General features: G+C 41.5%; 1 protein-coding gene across 2 annotated transcripts in view; it reads right to left on the bottom strand.

The window, feature by feature from the left end:
* Positions 1-20,342, bottom strand: part of nek11 (NIMA-related kinase 11) — a 110,116-nt gene that overhangs the window by 32,192 nt on the left and 57,582 nt on the right. The window contains exons 10-13 of one of the 2 annotated variants that reach the window (XM_050046342.1): positions 16,319-16,441; positions 11,357-11,450; positions 10,701-10,824; positions 888-1,006 (exon numbers count right to left, since the gene is read on the bottom strand). In XM_050046342.1, the coding sequence (XP_049902299.1) occupies positions 888-1,006; positions 10,701-10,824; positions 11,357-11,450; positions 16,319-16,441 (460 nt within the window). The remainder of the gene's footprint in view (positions 1-887; positions 1,007-10,700; positions 10,825-11,356; positions 11,451-16,318; positions 16,442-20,342) is intronic. The other variant, XM_050046343.1, reaches the window with a different exon arrangement.

Below are 20,342 nucleotides of genomic sequence, written 5' to 3'. Positions count from 1 at the left end.
TAATATTGCTTCATTGGCATCCTCCCATGACCCTCTACCACTGTGCCAAATTTCACATGGATTGACCAAGTCAGTGAGGAGAAAAACGTGGAACAGACACACACACACACACACACACACACACACACACACACACACAGAGTTTTCATCATTATATAGTAAGATTATCAGCAAAACGTACCTAAAGAACTTCAAGTAAAAGTACTGATACTAATGCAGTAATGCAGTTTTCCTATCTGATGTTTTTGGATTAAAATTCCTGAATGTGTAAGTTATATTTTACTGTTGGATGTTGAGCTGTGTTGCAGAAATATTTATTTTAGATACCTTAAAAAAAATCAATATTATTTTAAAGCTCCAGTGTCAGATTAAGGGGGATATAATGGCAGAAATGGAATAGTATATTTCATATAAGTATAATAAGTTTGTTTTCTTTTGTGCATAATCACCTGAAAATAAGAATAGTTGTGTTTTTGTTACCTTAGAATGAGTCGTTTATATCTACGTAGTGAGCAGGTCACTGAACAAACCAAACACTGACTCTAGATAGGGACATTCACGTTGTCATGTCAGCCAGCGTAGTTATCAGAGAGAAGAGACCCAGAAGTTATTGTAAAGAAACATTGTGATTTGGTTTATTAACTGTTGGGTAGTTTAATCTACAGCAATGCATCATGGTCTTTAAGATCATCATATGTTTGTGGCGTGGCTGTCCTGTGAGAACCACGTATCTCTAAAGAGTCAGAAAAACAGCCTGTTTTCAGCTTTGTGACGACTTTCAGCTGATCCAGGAGGGGTTTAAAGAGTTTATTTAGCTGAAGAAGTAAAGACAGTAAAATGAGTCACTTCAGACAGACAGACAGAGACAGACAGACAGACAGACTCACCTGTGGGTCAGACAGGTAAAGAGTCTCTGAAGGTGTTGTTGTCTCTTCGTCGTCTGAACACGAATCAAATCCGTCCTGGTTGTAATAAACTTCTGCAGCCTGAGGGTCCTCCGGGATGTCTGCGCACACACACACACACACACACACACACACACACTTGTCCATCACTTGTTCACTAGGTTATCTTTAATTTAAAGGTCTTCCAGCGTCAAACACTGACAAAAAAAAAAGCTGTCTTGTCACGTCGGCATGTTGTCTTTATTGTTCAATGGCGACCGGCAGCGTCAGGGGGAAAAGTGGCGGTACAACAACTAAAGTTAAGGGGGGAAATGTCTAATGTCAACTTTCAGAAAGAGGTCTGGTGTTCACTTCCTGTAAGATTGTAAAGCCAAACCCTGTTCTTTGTTCCTAAACCCAACCACGTGTGTTGTTTAAGGATAAAAACCTCAATTCACAGTGTTGTACCGACGTAAACCGGCGTTTATTTTGAAAGAGACTGTATGCAAACTGTACATTTCCTGTGAAAACAGAAGTGTATTTTGAAAACAGACAATGCATGTAACAGGCTGAAGTTGACACGGCGTCCCAGAACGTCAACAATCAACACACCCAGGGTACCTTGGACGCCATATGTGGACGTGGAAAGTCCATGACCAAACGTGGACATGTGACGAGGTCACAGTGAGGATGTGTTGGCATAATATAAGTATGTTTTCTTTAGTGTATTATCATCCTAAAATAGGAATCATGATGTTTTTGTCGCCTCAGAATGAGCCGTATATATCTCTGCAGTCCTCATCTGCACAGCTCGCCATTTTGCACCGCCATGTTTCTACAGTAGCCCAGAACAGACAAACCAAACACTGGCTCTAAAATAGGACCGTTCATGTTTTCATGATGGCCACAGCGGCCCCTCTGACGAGCCAAACAGCGCAGTAGAAACACTGATCTGTGACCTCACTGCTCGATCTTACACACTGCTCATTTTAAAATATCTCGTATCCAATCAGACCCATACTAAGCACACTCTCATTTACACTCAGTCACAAAAACACACAAACAGTGAACGTGTCGATACCTTCCACTTTGGGATCATTGTTACAGGTTCTAACTTCACAAGTCATTAATCTGCAGCGACCTCATTATTCACACAGTGAGCTGTATTTGTGGAGGTGTACAGTATATAAAGAGCAGCCAGAACCTAAATGTGTCTGACACACTGAGGAACTGTGTAAAATGAAGAGCAGACGTAAACGAGTCCCCGAGTCTTCAGTCTTGATGGATTTCATTTGTCACTTTTAACAGGCTGACAATTATTCCTGCTAACGAGCTCTGAGAGTTTTAAAGATGAGGATGTTTAATTCATGTGGCTCTCTGAGGGCCCGACAGAGTCTCTTCTTCCCCCGTCAGCCAATCACATGGCTGGACTCAGACAGAGGGCGGGGCTCTGGGAGCAGACGCAACGGGGATTGAGAGCTGAATAAAACAAGTCCAAGACTCACATGTTGCTCAGGTCGTATCTGTTGTTATATTACATTAAACTAAATGTCTCCAGACTTGGATGAGTTCAGTCAGTGCTCTACACGTGACATCAATTGGACTTGACGAGTGAAAGTAAGTGACTGGAAGCTGATTGGCTGAGCTGCGGCACCATGTGACGTCACACTGAGGCTCAGGTGTTGTGTCTGTTTGTGTTGAGGCTGAAAACATTTAGTGAGATCGTCGAGGCTGTTGAACATCACGCTAACAGTTTGTGTCTCGGAGGAGTTTCGTGTCTCGTGTTGAAGCTTCTGGAGGATGGAAACAGTCTGAGGAGCAGAGAGCTGGAGGAGAGATCTAAAATAAGACGCTGACTGTCTGAAAATAATGTCGTCAGTGAAGTTTGTTCTTAAACTAGTCGTGTCTCTGTGGACACGCTCCTGGAGGATTTTATCATTAATATAAAACAAATGATAAAGATCTGTTTGAGGATATTATCCTGTGTAAACAAAAAATGTTACGTTAGGACCACATCAAAAAGTGAGGACAATTTTAAAAGTGAGAACATTTTGAGGGAGGTGAGGACATCAAAGGAATGTCAGGACTGAGGACAATTTTGGGACATTTGTAGAAACTCAGGTGACACTTTTGTAGAGTGACAACATTTTGAGGAGCGAGGACAACACAATGGGAAGTGAAAACTATTTGGAAAGTTACGATGTTTTTGGACGATGTCGACATTGAAAAGCTTGTAAATGTAAGGACATTTTTTCTTAATGTAAAGACAATTTTGGCGGAAATAAGTGCTTTATTTATAAAATGGAAAGATTTTGGAAAGGAAATAAAGTAAAAAAACTAGGCCAGCTTTGCAAAGAAAATTTTGGGAATTTATATATATTCTCAGAAAATGGAGACACTTTGGGGAAATTGGGTAATTTTGGACATTTATGTAAAGTAAGAACATATCCAACAGTGTGGACATTGAACAGCGGGTTATTTTTGAAAACTGAAGCCATTTAAAGGCAGGAGGACATTTTAAATATTTCATTTTTGTAAAGTGAGCACAGCTGGAAAGTGAGGACATTATTGTAAATGTAAATGACGTTTTTAAATGGAGACATTTTGGGGGAAATTAGGGCTTTTTTTTAGAAACTGGGGACGTTTTTAGAAAAGACATTTTGAAAGGATTTTTTTCACAGAATTTTGTGAAAAATCAAGACATTTTGGAGAGCGAGGGTGTCTTTCAATGTCAGGACAGTTTTGGAAAATGAAGAAATTTTTCGAAAATTCTAAATATTTTTGATAAATGGGGACACTGAAGAAATTGGAAAATTTGTGAAAAAGTTTGTAGAGTGAAGATCTTTTGGAAAGTGAGGACACTTTAGTGGTGTGGGGACATTTCCTAAGTGAGCACAAACGAAGCTCAGCTTAAGTTCAATCAGGGAGACCTTTCTCGTGCTCACCCTTTCACATTTCTCCATCCCACTCTCACTACTCCCTCCAATCAGCTGACTGTGGGTGCTCACTCCTCTAGTTATCCAATCACACTTTGCCACGATCTCTCAGCCAATCAGGATGCCACTGCAACATTTTAAACCTGCTCTCTCTTCTGCTGATGTCAGCCATCATTTAGGCACAATCTTCGCACCCTCCTCCACCCCGGTCACCTCCAGCCATCGTATCCAGAGTCCAGGACGAGCTCTCAAAGATTCATTTCTCTACTCATCCAGATCATCGGCACTTCTCCATCGTCCTCTCATCTCATCTTCACCACCTCTACCACCAGCGTCTAGACCCCGGGGGGGGGGTTCCTATTCGACTATGGATTCATCATCCTCCTTAAATCAAACCATCTCTACAGGGTCTAATCGCCAAAGACTTTCCACATTCTTATTCATTTGTTCACATGTTAATAAATATTCTTTTACCATAAAAACATGTCTCTCCTGTTTGAACTGGAAAGTGAGGACATTTTTGTAAATGAGGAAATTTTTTTCAAAGTGAAGACATTTTTAGTGGAAATGACGCTATTGAAAAATAAATTATTTAGAAAAGAGTGACACTGTCTGCACAGAGGATGTTTTTTAAAAGTGAGGACTTTTTGTAAAAATGAAAACATTTATGGGGAGCCAGGGCGTCTTTCCAAATTGGGATAGTTTTGAAAAGTGAAAACAATTTTGGAAAATTATAGATATTTTGGGCTAAATGGGAAAACTTGGCGGGAGAACTGAGTAATTTGGGGAGATAAAAACATTTTACACAGTCTGGAAATTTGTGTAGAGTGAGGACAACAAGTCACAAGTCAACAAAATGTGAAGAGACTTTAGGGGCGTGAGGACATCTCTCAAAGTGAGCACAATTTTAGAAAGTGAGGCTTTTTGGAAACTGAGGACATTTCTGTACAAAAATAAAATTAAAAATTAAAAAAAAAAGGACATTTGTGGAAACCAGAGCATCTTTTCATCATGATGAAATGTTTCAAAGTGAAGACTCTTGTGCATCTTCTGTTAATTTAACACTGCGTGGGCGACCAAACTGGTTTCCCCTTTGTGGATTAATAAAGTCATCTAATCATTTCATGTTTTAAAGTGAGGACACATTTGAAAAGCAAAGATATTTTTTTAAAGTGAGGACATTTTGTGCGGCCATCTGTTTTAGGCTTCAGGTTTGTTCTGTGTTAACGAGGGTCCTCACAGGGATAGAAGCAGAAACTAATTGTGTTTTGTGTGTGAGAAAATGTGAAATTAAAGTCACTGAAAAACATTTCTAGCATGACGACTTAAAATTTTAATTTCTTCCCAAACTGAGCTTTTATTTTTCGTTTGAGCGTTTGTCTCTGAGCAGCAGGAGAAACTCTGCTCTCAGGTTTCATCATGTGTCCCCGAGCAGTTTGATGCAATCAGACTTCTGTAAACTCAGTAATGAGCTAAAGCGCTCATCAGTGTTTCCCTCCGACTTTAAATCCATGTGGAGCTTCACTCAGAGCGTCTGTTTGTCTGTTTGTCAGAGTCTCGAACATGAACTCACCTGTTCACCTGTCGGACTCACTCAGTCACACAGAGCTGATCACATCAAACTCTGAACATGAATGTTAAATTAATTTTAGATGAAACGTTTGTTGTGACGGCTGGAGGGAGGAGAACAGACCGACCCTGTTTCTCAGAAATATAACAACATTAAATTAACTTTTGTTTTCATCATGTGAATCTATATTTCCTGTGTTTAAAGGCCCTCCAGGCTCCTCACAACTCACTGGGAAAAAATCTAAATTACATCTGCATCCTCAGAAAACATAAAACAAGTGGCTGTTTTCAGTCCAATAACAGTTTAATAGAAAGTCTTTTTGTACTAAATATGAATTTATTTTGGAGCTCCCTGCAGGAGCGTCTGGCTGGCTTCTGTTCTCCAGCTGTGAGTTTCACACATTTAACGTCTCAACAAACTTGAAAGGATTCATTTCATAATCAGGCCTGTTAGATCTCACATCAGTGGAGCCCAAACTGTGGTCCAGGGACTCTGAGAGGCCTCCAGGGACTTTGAGAAGTCTCCAGGAGACTCTGAGGTCCCCAACGAAACATCAAACACTCTGATTTCACCTCACAGATGTTTTTTTGCATCAGACTTGAAATTTAGACAAGAAAAAGTTTGGACAGGAAACAAATTAATCTGAGGACATTCACTCAAGTTCCGTACTAAAGTAAGTGTTTAAGGTATACTAATTATAATACTACTTATAATAATAATAATAGTAATACTTTGAGTATTTTCTTTTCGTGCCACTTTTGTGCTGATATTTTTACACACAATGATTTAAATTAAACTCCCAAACATTTCATACAACTACAGTTAAAGAGCATTAGTCCATTAATCAGTTGGTCGAGTGACAGAAAATGAAAGTGAAACTATTTGATGAACACTTTTCATGTAGAAACTTTAAATGGTCCCAGCTTCACAAACCTATCCTGTGAAGAATGTCACAGTATATTGTGTTAGTGATGATGTTGAGATTAAACAAACACTGTGAAGGTGTCACTATAATAGTAGTTTTAGTAAAAAATAAACATTTAGATTTTTTTTTCCTTCCCCCTTTTTTGGCGCCCCCTACGGATGACCTCGCCCTTAGCATTTGCCTATGTTGCCAATGCCACAGGTCGGCACTGGACACACCATCGATATCACCAGTCTATCACCAGTAACACTTTCTATAAAGACCACATCTATAATATATTATGAGGCCATTCATAGTGAATTATAATGCATTTATAATGCTCAATGACTGCGCTCATATACACACATGATGCTTCCTAATGCACAATATCAACAGTAATAAAACATAATAGATGTGACCTATAATGAATTATAAGTAACTGAAGGGGCTTATGTTGATTATGAATACCTATAGCTACTCACCGATACACACCTCAACAATGAACTGTAGTGAGGACACATAGTACAATAGTCCATGCAGTATCATAATTTATCATTGTATGTGTTGAGTAAAATGAAGTGATGCATCAATAATAATGCATGCTTCATTATAAAGTCTCATTGTTGGGGTTCAGTAAGATGTGATGCAGTTTCATTGATTTAAAAGAATCTATGAGTCATCACAAGTGATAAATGCACACTGTACACTGGAAAACCTTGAAAAGACTGAAGTATGACACCCCCTCATATGTCTAAAGACAATGTGTCATGAGTCAGAGAGCTTTTAGTCACAGAATAAGATTTTGCAAAGACTGGGGATCTGACAGAGTCACTATCTGTGAGACTGTTAGCTTTAAAAACAAAAAGAAAAGTGGACATGTTTTTGTTGCCCTCAAAATCTCCAGGGAGTATGCTTTAAGATTTAGTTAGCTCGCTAGCTAAGTAGCCTACCCATCCCAAACAAAGTTAGCCTGCTTGTAAGCTAACGTCAGCTACTTGAATGTTTGCTATTAGCCTGCAAGCAAAGCATACATTTTAGCTGAAGATTTCTAGCTTCACTCATGTGAATGGTTACAAGATGTGATTTTTTTTAAAGCTAGTAATCTTAAATTGGAACATATGGTTAGCTTGTAGGCTAATAGAAAACATTTCAGTAGCTAGCATTAGCTTGCAAATAGCCTCTACGGTGGTTAGCTTTCTAGCTATAGCATACTTAGGCCCTGATCACACCGAGAGTGTTTAGCAGCTTGTGGCAGCTTTTTGTGATTGTTTTTAATGACAATGAAGCTTTTTGCTCACTGTTTTGCGTTGTGATGTGCGCTCTAGGTGCCCTGCCTCTGAAGCCATTTTTGGTCAAAAAAGCTCTCAATCTGCCTGGAGCCGCAAAACATATTCAAACCTTATAATAAGGGAACAGTAAGTCAGGTGTAAATGAACCTTTATTAATATGTTGTACAGCACGGTGGCTCCTCCGCTGTGGGCCATTTGACTGTTTGGTACTTAAACTTTGCAGGGTTGGCAGTAAAAGCAAACAAATATGTCCACGCACTGTTAAATTCTCTACTGTTCTTCAAGACTTATTTTGATCTGGAATCCATAGATAGCTTAGCTAGGAAGATCTGAGACAAGCCATCGCTATTAAAAACTTTTTTTTTTTTTAATTCTGTGAATAAGCTACATTTTACAATGCAGAATATAAGAATCACTTTAGGCCCACAACAGTGAAAAAAATTAAAAAATTAGCCATTATTAATCTCGATATAATTTTTTGCCAAAGCCACAGGGAGCCACTGTAGAGGGGCGAAAGAGCCACAGGTTACCTACCTCTGCTCTATCACCTATCACTTCTCACCTCAAACACTCAGATGACACAGCCATTATTGTCAAACTCACATATAACCCCTCTGCTATGGACCATCACAACATGATGGCAAACTTGAAATAATAACTGGTCCTCCGTCACCTCAGCATCCCAATCCAATCAATAACCAAAGAGTTTAATGGCTGACAGTTAAAAATACCTCAGAGAGACAATGGACAATAGACTCAGCTTCAACCAGCACACTAATAACATCCATCAAAGGAGCCACCAAAGACTAACAAGCATCCCTGACCTTACTGGACTCTATGTTGACCCCCATCTCCTCCTATTGCTGTAGCAGAGCATCATTCAGCCCGTCCTCCTGCTGTTCCACCTGCGTCTTTAACATGTTATCTCTTACTAATCACATCAAAATCCCAGCACAATCATAACTGGCCTCCTCACACCCAACCTTACAGCGCTAAAGAACTGGTCCACTGCACACAATACAACGTCAACAGGACAGGACATGACTCACTCGTCAGTCACCACCTCTGACTGCCCAGTCGGTTCCTGCGAGCTGATTCATTTCCAGTTTGGATATTTTTTGTAAAAAATGACATCAGTCTCTCCATAACTTGTAAATATTTTACAATTAGGGAATGTAAGAAGCACTTCAGGCAAACAACAATGAAAAATGAAGATTCAAAAAAAATTAAAAAGACTTTTTCATTTCCATATAATTGTTTTGTCAAAGAGCTGAATGTGGCTCCAGAGACTCAGGTTGCCTCCCCCTGAACCATACGCTTCCAAACCCTGCGTCATCAATTCCATTATCATTTGCCAAAACCTAATACACACACAGTGAAGCTGGCAGCAACCACACACTGCACAGATGGAGTGTGTGTAGCACATAAAAACACAACTCTACTCCACTTATGTGACGTTTCATGTCCTTGCCACATGTAATTCAGCCGATAATGTGTACTGTGTCCGTCACTGTATGTTGCTACCGTGTGCTGTTGTCTGATGTGTACGCTGCTGTGGAAGGAAAAAGGGGACAATAAAGGAACAATGAAGTCTGGAGTCTAAGAGTCTGAGCCATCCGTCACAAGTGACACCAGTTTTAATGAGATTCATGGCTTATGGCCTTTTTAATACCCGACAGCTCCTGGAGGATTTTCTAGATAAACACCTGATTGAGTTGCTTGAACTCGGAAATCTCCGGAGAGTTTTTCTGCCTCAGATCAGCTGTAAATTTCATTAGTTTCGGCTTGCTGGCTGCTAAGTTGATTCAGCGACAGAGAACATGACAGTTCATATTAATCCGAAGACAAATCATACCTGTAAACTGATGAAAGTTATCAGAGTTTATTAAATCAGTGTGATGAGACACATTAAGTGTAATTCACTGTCCAGTGTCAGGAGCTGATCTGAGCTTCAGGATCAGGACAGGTTTCATTTAAACGTCAGGAAGTTCTGATCACGAGGATGTGATGTTAATGAGACTCGGTGATGATGCTCTAATGAAAGTTCAGTCGGGAAGACGATGCTTATGTCTTTAAACTATTTTTCATAACATCTACCACTCACTCGTTGCACACATGCTCACTCATTTCTTTCTGTCATTATCGGGGCTGTCAATTGTGACATCAGCTGTTCTGTCAGCTGATCACAGTTAACTAACAGCACAGTGACGCACCTTCTCTGTTAGCCTATCATCTTACTGCTTCTTGTTTTGAATATGGTTCTCTTTCATGCAGCAGTTGTGCTCAATCTCCACCTCCCCATCATCGCAGTGTCCTCGCAGATTCATCAGCCTCATCAGCCTCAGAGTCATCAGCCTCATCAGCCTCAGATTCATCAGCCTCATCAGCCTCAGATTCATCAGCCTCATCAGCCTCATCAGCCTCAGATTCATCAGCCTCATCAGCCTCAGAGTCATCAGCCACCATGAGCACCAGTGTCTAGATTGATCTTGCTCCATTGCAAATCAAGGCGCCAAAGTCCTTCTGTAAATTCATCTTTATCGTATGATCTGTTGATCTGTTGATCTGTTCACCTCCAATCTGTATTAAACAATCATCTTTATTTCATTCACCTGGTCTCTCCTGATTGAAATAGAGGAGTGAGTCAGAGTTACAAAGTGAGAACAACTTTAAAAGGTGAGAACATTTTGAGGGACGTGAGGACATCAAAGGATTGTCAGGACCTTTTCTTTATTGAGGACAAGTTTAGACCATTGTGACATTTGTAGAAAGTGAAGTGACATTTCTGTAGAGTGACAACATGTGATGAGCGGGGACGATTTAATTGGAAAACAATTTTTTTTACAAAATTAAGATGTTTTTGGATGAAGTTAACAGTTCTGTGAAAATGATTAAACATTTGGAAAGTAATTTTTTTTCAAAGTGAAGTCATTTTAGAGGAAATAAGGGCTTTTTTTTAATGAATAATAAAGTTTTCAGAGCGGAAAATTACTTTGGAAATGGTATTTTATCAAAAGTGTAAGAGAAGGTAAACATTTCCTTTTTCATTTTTAACATTATCCATTACCATGTAGTAAAAATAAACTATGACATTGTATGTGATGATGTTTTTCTCACCGTGCAGCTCTGACTCTGACGTCTTGCTGTCATCCTGCTCCATGATTGGCTGCGACCCTCCTGGTGACTGGTGGTCCTGGATGCTGATTGGCTGACTGTGACAGGCTCCATCCTCTCTGCTCTCCTGTTGTTTGGAGGAAAAGAGCTAATTGACTTGTTTTAAGTGAAACCCAGCGGAGTTCAGCTCACTTCAAACGTCCACAGACTCAGAGAGAGGAGAGAGTGAGAACTGGAAACATTCAGAGACGTTTGAGCTGTTCAGGACTAATTAACCTGCCAGAGGATTAATTCAACAGAAATCCATGAAGAGAAGCAGCCTGTGGTCTGCAGGTCGACAATATGACACAAACACAGGGGTGGGAGGCAATTTAGTGCATTTACTGTACTGTTATGTAGTTTACTAGAGTATTTTCATCTAATGCAACTGTATCTTTCTCCTCCACTACATCTAGTAAATATTATACTTTTTACTGCACTGCATCAGTAATATTAATCCAAAAACTATTACTTACATTTTACTGTACTATCAAGTTGTAGTGGAGTGTTTTCACAGTGTGAGATTAGTACTTTAACATCAGTAAAGAATCTGAATACGTCCTCCTCTTCTGTATAAATGTGTAACTGTGCTTAAAGTCAGTGAATTCATATTTTCTTACGCTCAGAACATCCAGGCTGACTTTTTCAAAATGGCGGCTCCTCAGTTCTCTCCTGCGAGTGTGAACCTCCTTGTATTTCTCCTCAGCCAGTTTCCTGCAGAGACACAAACCAACAGACCCTTTAAATGTTAGTAAACAGAAGGATGTTTTTCAGTGGGCGGGGCTTAGCTGGAGGCAAAACAATTCTCCACAGACATTAGTGATCGCTGACCAACGGGACCAGACTGGCCGACCCGTATGCTCTCACTCAGTGGATGGATGATGTCACAGGAAGCCAATCTTACAAAGGAGGACCACACTTGTTTGTTTTGCTATGGAAGCTAACGTTAGCTAATGTGCTAAAAAGTTAGCGTTCCAGAGAAATCCAATATTCCTCTTAATCCCTCCCCAGTTTCTGATGAGGTGGACATGATAACCCTTAATACACATAACCTTATTCATCCCTACAACAGGAAATACTTTTTCCCTAACCTGATATGAAGTGTGCGCTGCACATGTGAGCATTTTTGATGATGGCCTCCGTCCAGTCCTTTGGTCTTATCACATTTAACCATAGTTGTCTTTGTTTTTGTTGACGGGCAGTGGCGGCTGGTTTTGAGCCATGACTCCTTCTATTCTGGCTCCCAATAACACAACAAGACAAACACATTTTAACACTCCATTGTGTCCTTTAAGAATTCACATGTGTTCGTATTGAGCTCCAGCAGGGCTGCAGACAGACTCTCACCACCCACCAAGTCTGTTACACTCTTTTTATCCACGTCCTTTGAAGCTGGGTGGAAAAATACCGCAATTTACATAAAAACCAAAACAAGGACATTCATCAGGGACACCCCAAAGAATGTTGCATACAGCATAGAGAGAGACCCAGAAGAAGTATTTTGATCTTCGTCCTCTGCTCGGAGGGCAAGGAGTTCCTGGGCCTCACTGTTTTCACCATTTGCAGACATTTACCACCACTGTTCTTCTTCGCTGAGTTAGCTGCTAACTGCTATCGGCTACTTTTTAAATCTCTCTTGGTGGGTCAAACACATAACACGTCATCAAAACGTCACACCTGTCCTACCCTACCAGCTGTCCTGTTTATACAGACACCATTTCAGCGCTCTTACCACCTCCCATAGCGGCTTAAAGATGAGACCACTCTGTCCCCCCATTCCGCAATCGTACCTCATATGCAGCACAGCGAGGCGGCATAACAGTAATGTGAAAGGGGCTTACATGTAAAAGTCTGGCGACCTGTCCATGGTGAACCCTGAATAGGATGATGGTCACAGATAATGGATGAATGTAAGACAGCTATTGATGAATTAAAGCTGTAGTTGGTAACATTACTGACACTGTCACAATATTCACGCAGCACTAAATGAGACAGAAAAAATCTGTCATGGTGTTACCACACATGAACAAAAACAACCAATCAGAGCTGCAGAGTCTCTAAGGGGGCGTACACATGCTGCATCTTTAACAGTCCACGAAAGCATTGCTCTGGCGTTTGAGCGCGTCTGTATCGCATCTACACTGAAAACAATGATTGCAGCAATTCGCAGCAAAAAAATGCGGCACGTGCATGGCCCCTAACGCAGCTGTCACTCATATGGATATTGAAATATCACAGTGCTGACCCTTCCAAGAAGGTGGTCGAAGAAATGAAAGAAGGAGGTTGTGTTCATACTGTCCAAAAACTGACAGCCACTGATAGGACTTGCAAATTCCACTTCGTTCCACTTCCATGTTTTGATGTGATAAATGACATGTTGGGGTATGTTAACCAGAAAACGTTTGGCTTTATGGACACAAAATATTAGTCATGAAACAGCTCAGTAGGAATATCGTCTTTTACAGAACAAAACTACAATATTTAGTGCATGTAAACGCAGCTACGAGGAGACATTTTAAACCGACTGGATGTCAGTGAGGGCGACTGTTACAGATTTTGTTGAACTGTGCTCACAGCTGGAAACTTCCCGCACTGTTTCATTTGGAAGGTTTTATTTTTTCATTTTTTCTTGTCTTATTTAAAAACCTCTCTGTATCCTGTGCTGATTTATTTTTGGCCGGGCTACAGCTTAATTAAATGAACTGAAGGTCGACACGCGAGCATTAGTGTACGTGACTGAGTTCCATCCTGCTAATTCTGCGTCCTCCTGTGGGACAGTGAACGCGGCAGCCTGCTGTTATGCAAACAGCTTCTCTATAATATGAATGCATGATTATGATTCTGCAGACAACAACTAACAGAAACAACAGCTCTGATGTTATTCATGTTTATTCATTGAATAAAAAATATTATTTGTGGAATCATGAAAAACTTTCTCTTAATAAGCAAAACAATTCTTCTTCTCTATTTCCCTTATTTTCTATTTAAGGTGTATTTTAGGTTAAAAGAGTCAGTCGTCTGATATCAGCCTGAAGAAGAAGAAGTCAATCAATCAATCAATCAATCAATCAATTTTATTTATAAAGCCCAATATCACAAATCACAATTTGCCTCACAGGGCTTTACAGCATACGACATCCCTCTGTCCTTATGACCCTCGCAGCGGATAAGGAAAAACTCCCCAAAAAAAACCCTTTAACGGGGAAAAAAAAAACGGTAGAAACCTCAGGAAGAGACACTGACAGTTTCCACCTGGTGTTAACATGTGATCTGTACCTGGATCAGTCACACATTACTGCAGGTGTAAATGACCCGTGGATCAGATTGTGTCATCAGATACAGATCACATGTTAATACCAGGTGGAGCTAAGGTGTCACTAACAAATCAGGATGTTATTTACAGCACAAATGTCTATTTCTGTGTCTCCCTCATGTCTGTTCTGTTCTTTCAGCTACAAAAGACATTAATTAGTGTTATTTGTCACCTTGTGTGGCGCCCTGATGGTGCAGCAGATCTATAATCAGTATTGGAGCAGCAGGCATCAGGTGTTTCTTTTAAACTGGCAATTATTTCCACGCGTCCTGAGATGCTGTGTGTCAGGAGTAATTAACGTGTAATGGCAGTAATCTTCTCTAAACGATGCTGGAGCTCCTGTTCGGAGAGGAAACTTTCTCCATAGTCACGTCATAAGTTTCCAGAAGTGCCTTTCATGTCGCTCACCTGGAGAATTTAGCCATCATTCAGACACTGTCATATTTTGTTGCACACTAGTTTTGTGTGTCTCAGCATGAGCCTGAAAGGGCCAGATCTGTGTGAGCAAAACATCAAACCAGCTAACAGACGTCTGAGATACTGACAGTGCATCTCCTCGTGCATGTCCTGGACCAAAACAACCTGTAGCGCCCTGGTTTGGTTCACTGGACGCACTGAGCACCTCATTTTCTTGCACTTCTGTTATTTTCTCAATAAGTCTCTTCAAAGAAGCACAAATACAGATAGAAAACAAACAGCTGTCAGAAGGATCTATAATGTCGTGCTTTGGAAGATATGATGTCACTAAACAAACCTGCTGCAGGATAGCATCTGGTTACCATGGAGATGACTGAAACCTTTCACCAAAGCATAATCTGAAAAATATCACAACTCTTTAATTTCTGTCAAACAGCATTTATAAAAAGTGTCGAGCACCCTTTCATTAATCAGGCTACATGTCTCCTTTGTGCCGAGAACACAGCGGGCAGAACGACGGCAGGGAGGAAAGAAAACTCACATTTTCAGATGGCGAGCTACAGTCCTGACCGACACGGTGCACTAAAGACACTAAACAAAAAACTTCAAACAGTCTGGGTGTGACACCCCTTCAGTTACCACCAACTCTCTGAAGACTCCATTTTAGTTGTGTGTAGCTGTTCGCACCAATCTTTTTTTATATGGACTGGGGCGGCTGTGGCTCAGAGGTAGAGCGAGTCGTCCACTAATCAGAAGACTGGTGATTCGATCCCCGGCTCCTTCAGTCCACATGTCAAAGTATCCTTGGACAAGATACTGAACCTCAAATGGCCAGACGGCTGTTTCATCAGTGTGTGAATGGTTAATAAGCAGCAGGTGGCACCATGTACGGTCGCCTTGGCCACCAGTGTGTGACTGTGTTTGTGTGACATGTAGTATGGAAAGTGCTTTGAGTGGTCAGCTGACTAGAAAAGCACAATATAAGTCCATTTACCATTTTGCCATGAGGCTCATGTGCATAGAGAGGGGCTAATTTTGCACCAAGTGATTTCATGTAACCTAATTTAAACATGTGTAAACAGCACAGGAGCAGCAAGACGCTGTTTGCTTGGCAGCACAGTGTGGGGTGCACTTAACCCTTTGTGGTTGCTCTGACAGTTACTCAGTTTATGGTCATATCTGAGCAGATTTTGTGACTGCAAATAGTCGCTCAAACCTTTTGAGAATTTGTCCCTCAGAGCTTCATGTTCTCTTTCAACCATCAGCGTTGTGTGAATGGTGCCATGTTGAAGTCGTGTATCAGATATAAAGTCCTGCTGGCGTCTCGTCCTCTAATCTGATCACCATCTGATTGAATCAGCTCAGAGTTCAGACCTGACGACTCTCTGATGAGTCACAGCTGAGTCACACTTTATTACCCAGAAACCAACAGGTCCAACAGCCGCTCAGCGTCACGAAACTCAATTAACACGACGGCTCAGAGGGACCGAAGAAGAAGAGTCTGTCTGAGTCAATCAGCCCGTTTTCACACTGTTGCTTCACTCACACTTCCTGAACACACACCAATTACATTTACTCAAGTACTTTCACTTTACTCTGAGTATTTCATTTTCTGCTACATCATACTTCTACTCATCTACATCAGCAGTAAATATTGTACTTTTTACTGCACTACATTTGTCTGACAGATTTAGTTACTTCAGATTCAGATTTAGTCAGACAAATGTGGTGCAGTAAAAGTACCACAGTTACCTCTGAGATGAAGAGGAGGAGTCTGCAGATGCATAAAATGGAAATACTCAAGTAAAGTACAAGTGAGTCGAGTGTGTGTGTTTGTGTGTGTGTGTGTTACCTGAGTCGCTTTGCCTTCTCGTCAGCAGCCTCCAGTTTTCGCAGCCTCATTCTCTCTCTCGGTGTCATCTTGTCAACCTCTGACCTCTCCATTAGCGTCTGTAGGTGAACCTTTGTCTGCCTGCTGACACACACACACACACACACACACACACACACACACACAGACGTCAGTCATCTAAAAATGTCCAATAACCTCGCATAATTCACAAAATATGGAAAGCAACTATATTCACCAAAGCACTGTACTTCATAGGGTTGAGCCAAATACTTGGATGAAATGAATATCTGGTACAGATGATGTACGAGTATCACACGAGTGATATGTGTCATCATCTGAACTTGTTCCTTGTTTTGGTAGCAATCTGTTACTCCTGTGCTACAACATGATCTGAAGCTCAGTTCTGAGGCTGTTCTGTAAATGCTTTTCTTGGAAGTAGTAAATATCACAACTTCTGGTCAATCCATTTAAATTTCAGGCTCAAAATAACAACTTCTGATGACGACGATGAAAACATCAAAATCCAGCACTTGGGCAGTGACTTGCAGCATCAGAAACCAGCAAAAAAAAGGCGTCCTTTAACGTCGGCATGATACGCGGCTGGTTGCCGTTATACTTCAACGGCACCCGGGAGCATCAGGGGGAAACGTGGCGGGACAAGAACAAAAGTTAAGGCAGCAAAAGTCAGAGTGGGGCAGGCGAGGGGTGGTAGATGAGTCCAACAAACTTTCACCTGAGAGAGCTGTGTTCACTTCCTGTAAGATTCTAAAGCCAAACCCTGTTCTTTTTTACCTAAACCCAACCATGTGTTTGTTGAAGGAAAAAAAAGGTCAATTTGCAGTGCTTTTATTTTGAAAGAGACTGTATGCAAACTGTACATTTCCTGTGAAAACAGAAGTGTATTTTGAAAACAGACAATGCATGTAACAGGCTGAAGTTGACACGGCGTCCCAGAACGTCAACAACCAACACACCCAGGGTACCTTGGACGTCGTATGTGGACGTGGACGAGGTCACAGTGAGGATGTGTTGCAGAAGGCCCAACCCACTTCTGGCATAAACTCCAAGTGCAGATACAGATAATGGCGTACTCGCTCATCCCTGGTGCTTTCAATTCAATTCAATTCAGTTCAGTTCTGCTTTACTGTCATTTCGTCGTACATTTGTTGTGCAGAGCAGAATGAAAGTTTCTCGGCGGTCTCAGGTGCAAAATACAGAAATAAATATCATCATGAGAGGACACAAACACTAAAACCACCCTCCAGCAATCAAACCACTATAAAAACAAACAGTAGTGATAAAATCAAACACTAAAAACAAACAGTCCCTGAAAGCAATGCAAAAAAATAACATCATTAAAAAGTGCTCGGTACAGGTGTAAAGATAAAATGTGCCATGTGACGTGTACTAATTAAATGAAGTGTCCAGGACAGATAATGGGGACAAAGTGCAAATCAAATCTCAGCAGCAGAGTCAGGTGGATTCAGCAGCCTGACAGTCTGAGGGAGGAAGCTGTTTATCAGTCCTGTGGTCCTCCTGCACTGTTTGTCTGATGACAGAGGATCAAAGAGTTTGTGGAGGGGGCGTGACGGATCTTTGACAGTGTTCAGCTCCTTCTGAAGGCGTCGACTCTGGAACAGGTCCTGCACAGAGCGTAGGGGGACTCCAGTGAGCTCCTCGGCTCCCCTGACTCCCCTCTGTAAGGCCTTTGTGTCTGCAAAATAACAGCTGGAGGACCAGGTGGTGATGCAGCATGTCAGCACACTCTCAACTGTGGCTCTATAGAGTGTAGTGAGAATGTCTGGAGAACGTGACACTCGTTTTAATGTCCTGAGAAAGTTGAGTCTCTGCTGGGTCCGTCTGATCCCAGTGGAGCACAGTGACCAGGTGTTCCAAGTCACTTGCACTGTACTTGAGGATTTGAATTTTCTGTATACTTTTTTACTCTATTACGTTTATTTGACCAATACGATATACACTCACTGGCCACTTTATTAGGTACACCTGTTCAAATGCTCATTACAAATTGCTAATTATGCTCATCAAACGGAGCATCAGAATGATGAAGAAAGGTGATTGAAGTGACTTTGAACGTGGCATGGTTGTTGGTGCCAGACGGGCTGGTCTGAGTATTTACTGGGATTTTCAGCACAACCATCTCTAGGGTTTACAGAGGATGGTCCCAAAAAGAGAAAATATCCAGTGAGCCAAAATGCCTTGTTGATGCCAGAGGTCAGAGGAGAATGGCCAGACTGGTTCAAGATGATAGAAAGGCAACAGGAAGTCAAATAAGCACTGGTTCCAACCAAGGTGTGCAGAAGACCATCTCTGAAGCAACAACACCTTGTCCAACCTTGAAGCAGATGGGCTACAGCAGCAGAAGACCACACCAGGTGCCACTCCTGTCAGCTAACAACAGGAAACTGAGGCTACAATTCACACGGGTTTTCTCACCAAAACTGGACAATAGAAGATTGGAAAAACCACATTCAGATGGAAGCATGGATCCATCCTGCCTTGTATCAACGCTTCAGGCTGCTGCTGGTGGTGTAATGGTGTGGGGGAGATTTTCTTAGTACCAACTGAGCATGGTTTAAACACCACAGCCTACCTGAGTATTGTTGCTGACCGTGTCCATCCCTTTATGACCACAGTGTACCCATCTTCTGATGGCTACTTCCAGCAGGATAACGCACCATGTCACAAAGCTCACATCATCTCAAACATGACAATGAGTTCACTGTACTCCAATGGCCTCCACAGTCACCAGATCTCAGTCCAATAGAGCACCTTTGGGATGTGCTGGAACGGGAGATTCTCATCATGAATGTGCAGCTGACTAATCTGCAGCACCTGTGTGATGTCATCATGTCAATATGGACCAGAATCTCTGAGGAATGTTTCCAGCACCTTGTTGAATCTGTGACACCAAAAATTAAAAAGGGGGTCCAACCTGGTACTAGCAGGGTGTACCTAATAAAGTGGCCAATTGATTTAATTACCAGTTACTTTACAATAAGCACTTTAAGCTCTACAAATAAAGTTATTATTATTATAATTATCCACCTGTGTTAACTGTCCCCCCTCTCTTATTCTCAGTCAACATGGCCGCCTGCTCGTACAGAGGAAGTGTCTCCCCTGTGTTCTTAAAACCAACCTGCCTGTCTGTGTGCGTGTGTGTGTGTGTGTGTGTGTGTGTGCAGCAGACCCAGCAACAGACAACAATCTGTGAGCAATAACACAATAATTGTGTTTTGATCAGGCTGATTAAACAATTAGAAGCTTCCTCTCTCTTCATACGTCGTGTTAGCTTGTATTTCTGTCTGAATCTTCACTGATCTGGAAACAACACGGTGAAGTCATCGACAACAAACATATTTAGCAGGTCAGTGGGAATGGAAAAGCTGTTTTCTGCATCGCTGCCGAGATTCAGACCGGCAGAGCAACACAAGTAAATATGACATAAACTCTTAACCTGGACCTCTGTAGGAGGGTCAGAGGAATCCTCCCCCTGGATTTTTTATTAACAAGCTCTGCTCTGATTTTTTTATGCACTTATTTACATTCATAGTAAATGTCTTTATCATTGAAGAATTGAAACATGTACCTCAAAAACTGCTGTGATGTAAAAAATGTGTGTGTCATCACTCAGGGCAGAAACACACACACACACACACTCCGACACACACACAGTTATATTACAAGGACGAGCTCACATTTAAACACATTACGTTTTCGTCGAGCTCCACATTAGCTGACAGTGATGAATTATTTTTGGGCCCACACTCCAGACACTCAGGGTTAAGCCCTGACAAAATGACCTGACGACACCGATGCCCGTAACCATAGCAACTGACTCTGTCAGGGGGTGCACCGCGAGAGGGGAGAGAGAGGGAGAGACGCTGTGCTGCTGTCGGAGGAGTCGCTGACTGAGTTTACTCTGAGCGGGGGTCGCTGTAAGAGTCCGAACGTCACTGAGTTGTGTGTTTGTGTGTGTGTGTGTGTGTGTGTGTGTGTGTGTGTG

Source organism: Epinephelus moara, chromosome 6 (genome assembly GCF_006386435.1).
Source record: "Epinephelus moara isolate mb chromosome 6, YSFRI_EMoa_1.0, whole genome shotgun sequence".
Lineage (NCBI taxonomy): Eukaryota > Metazoa > Chordata > Actinopteri > Perciformes > Serranidae > Epinephelus > Epinephelus moara.
Note: the sequence above shows the minus strand (reverse complement) of the source record. Positions and strands in the feature narration are given on the sequence as shown.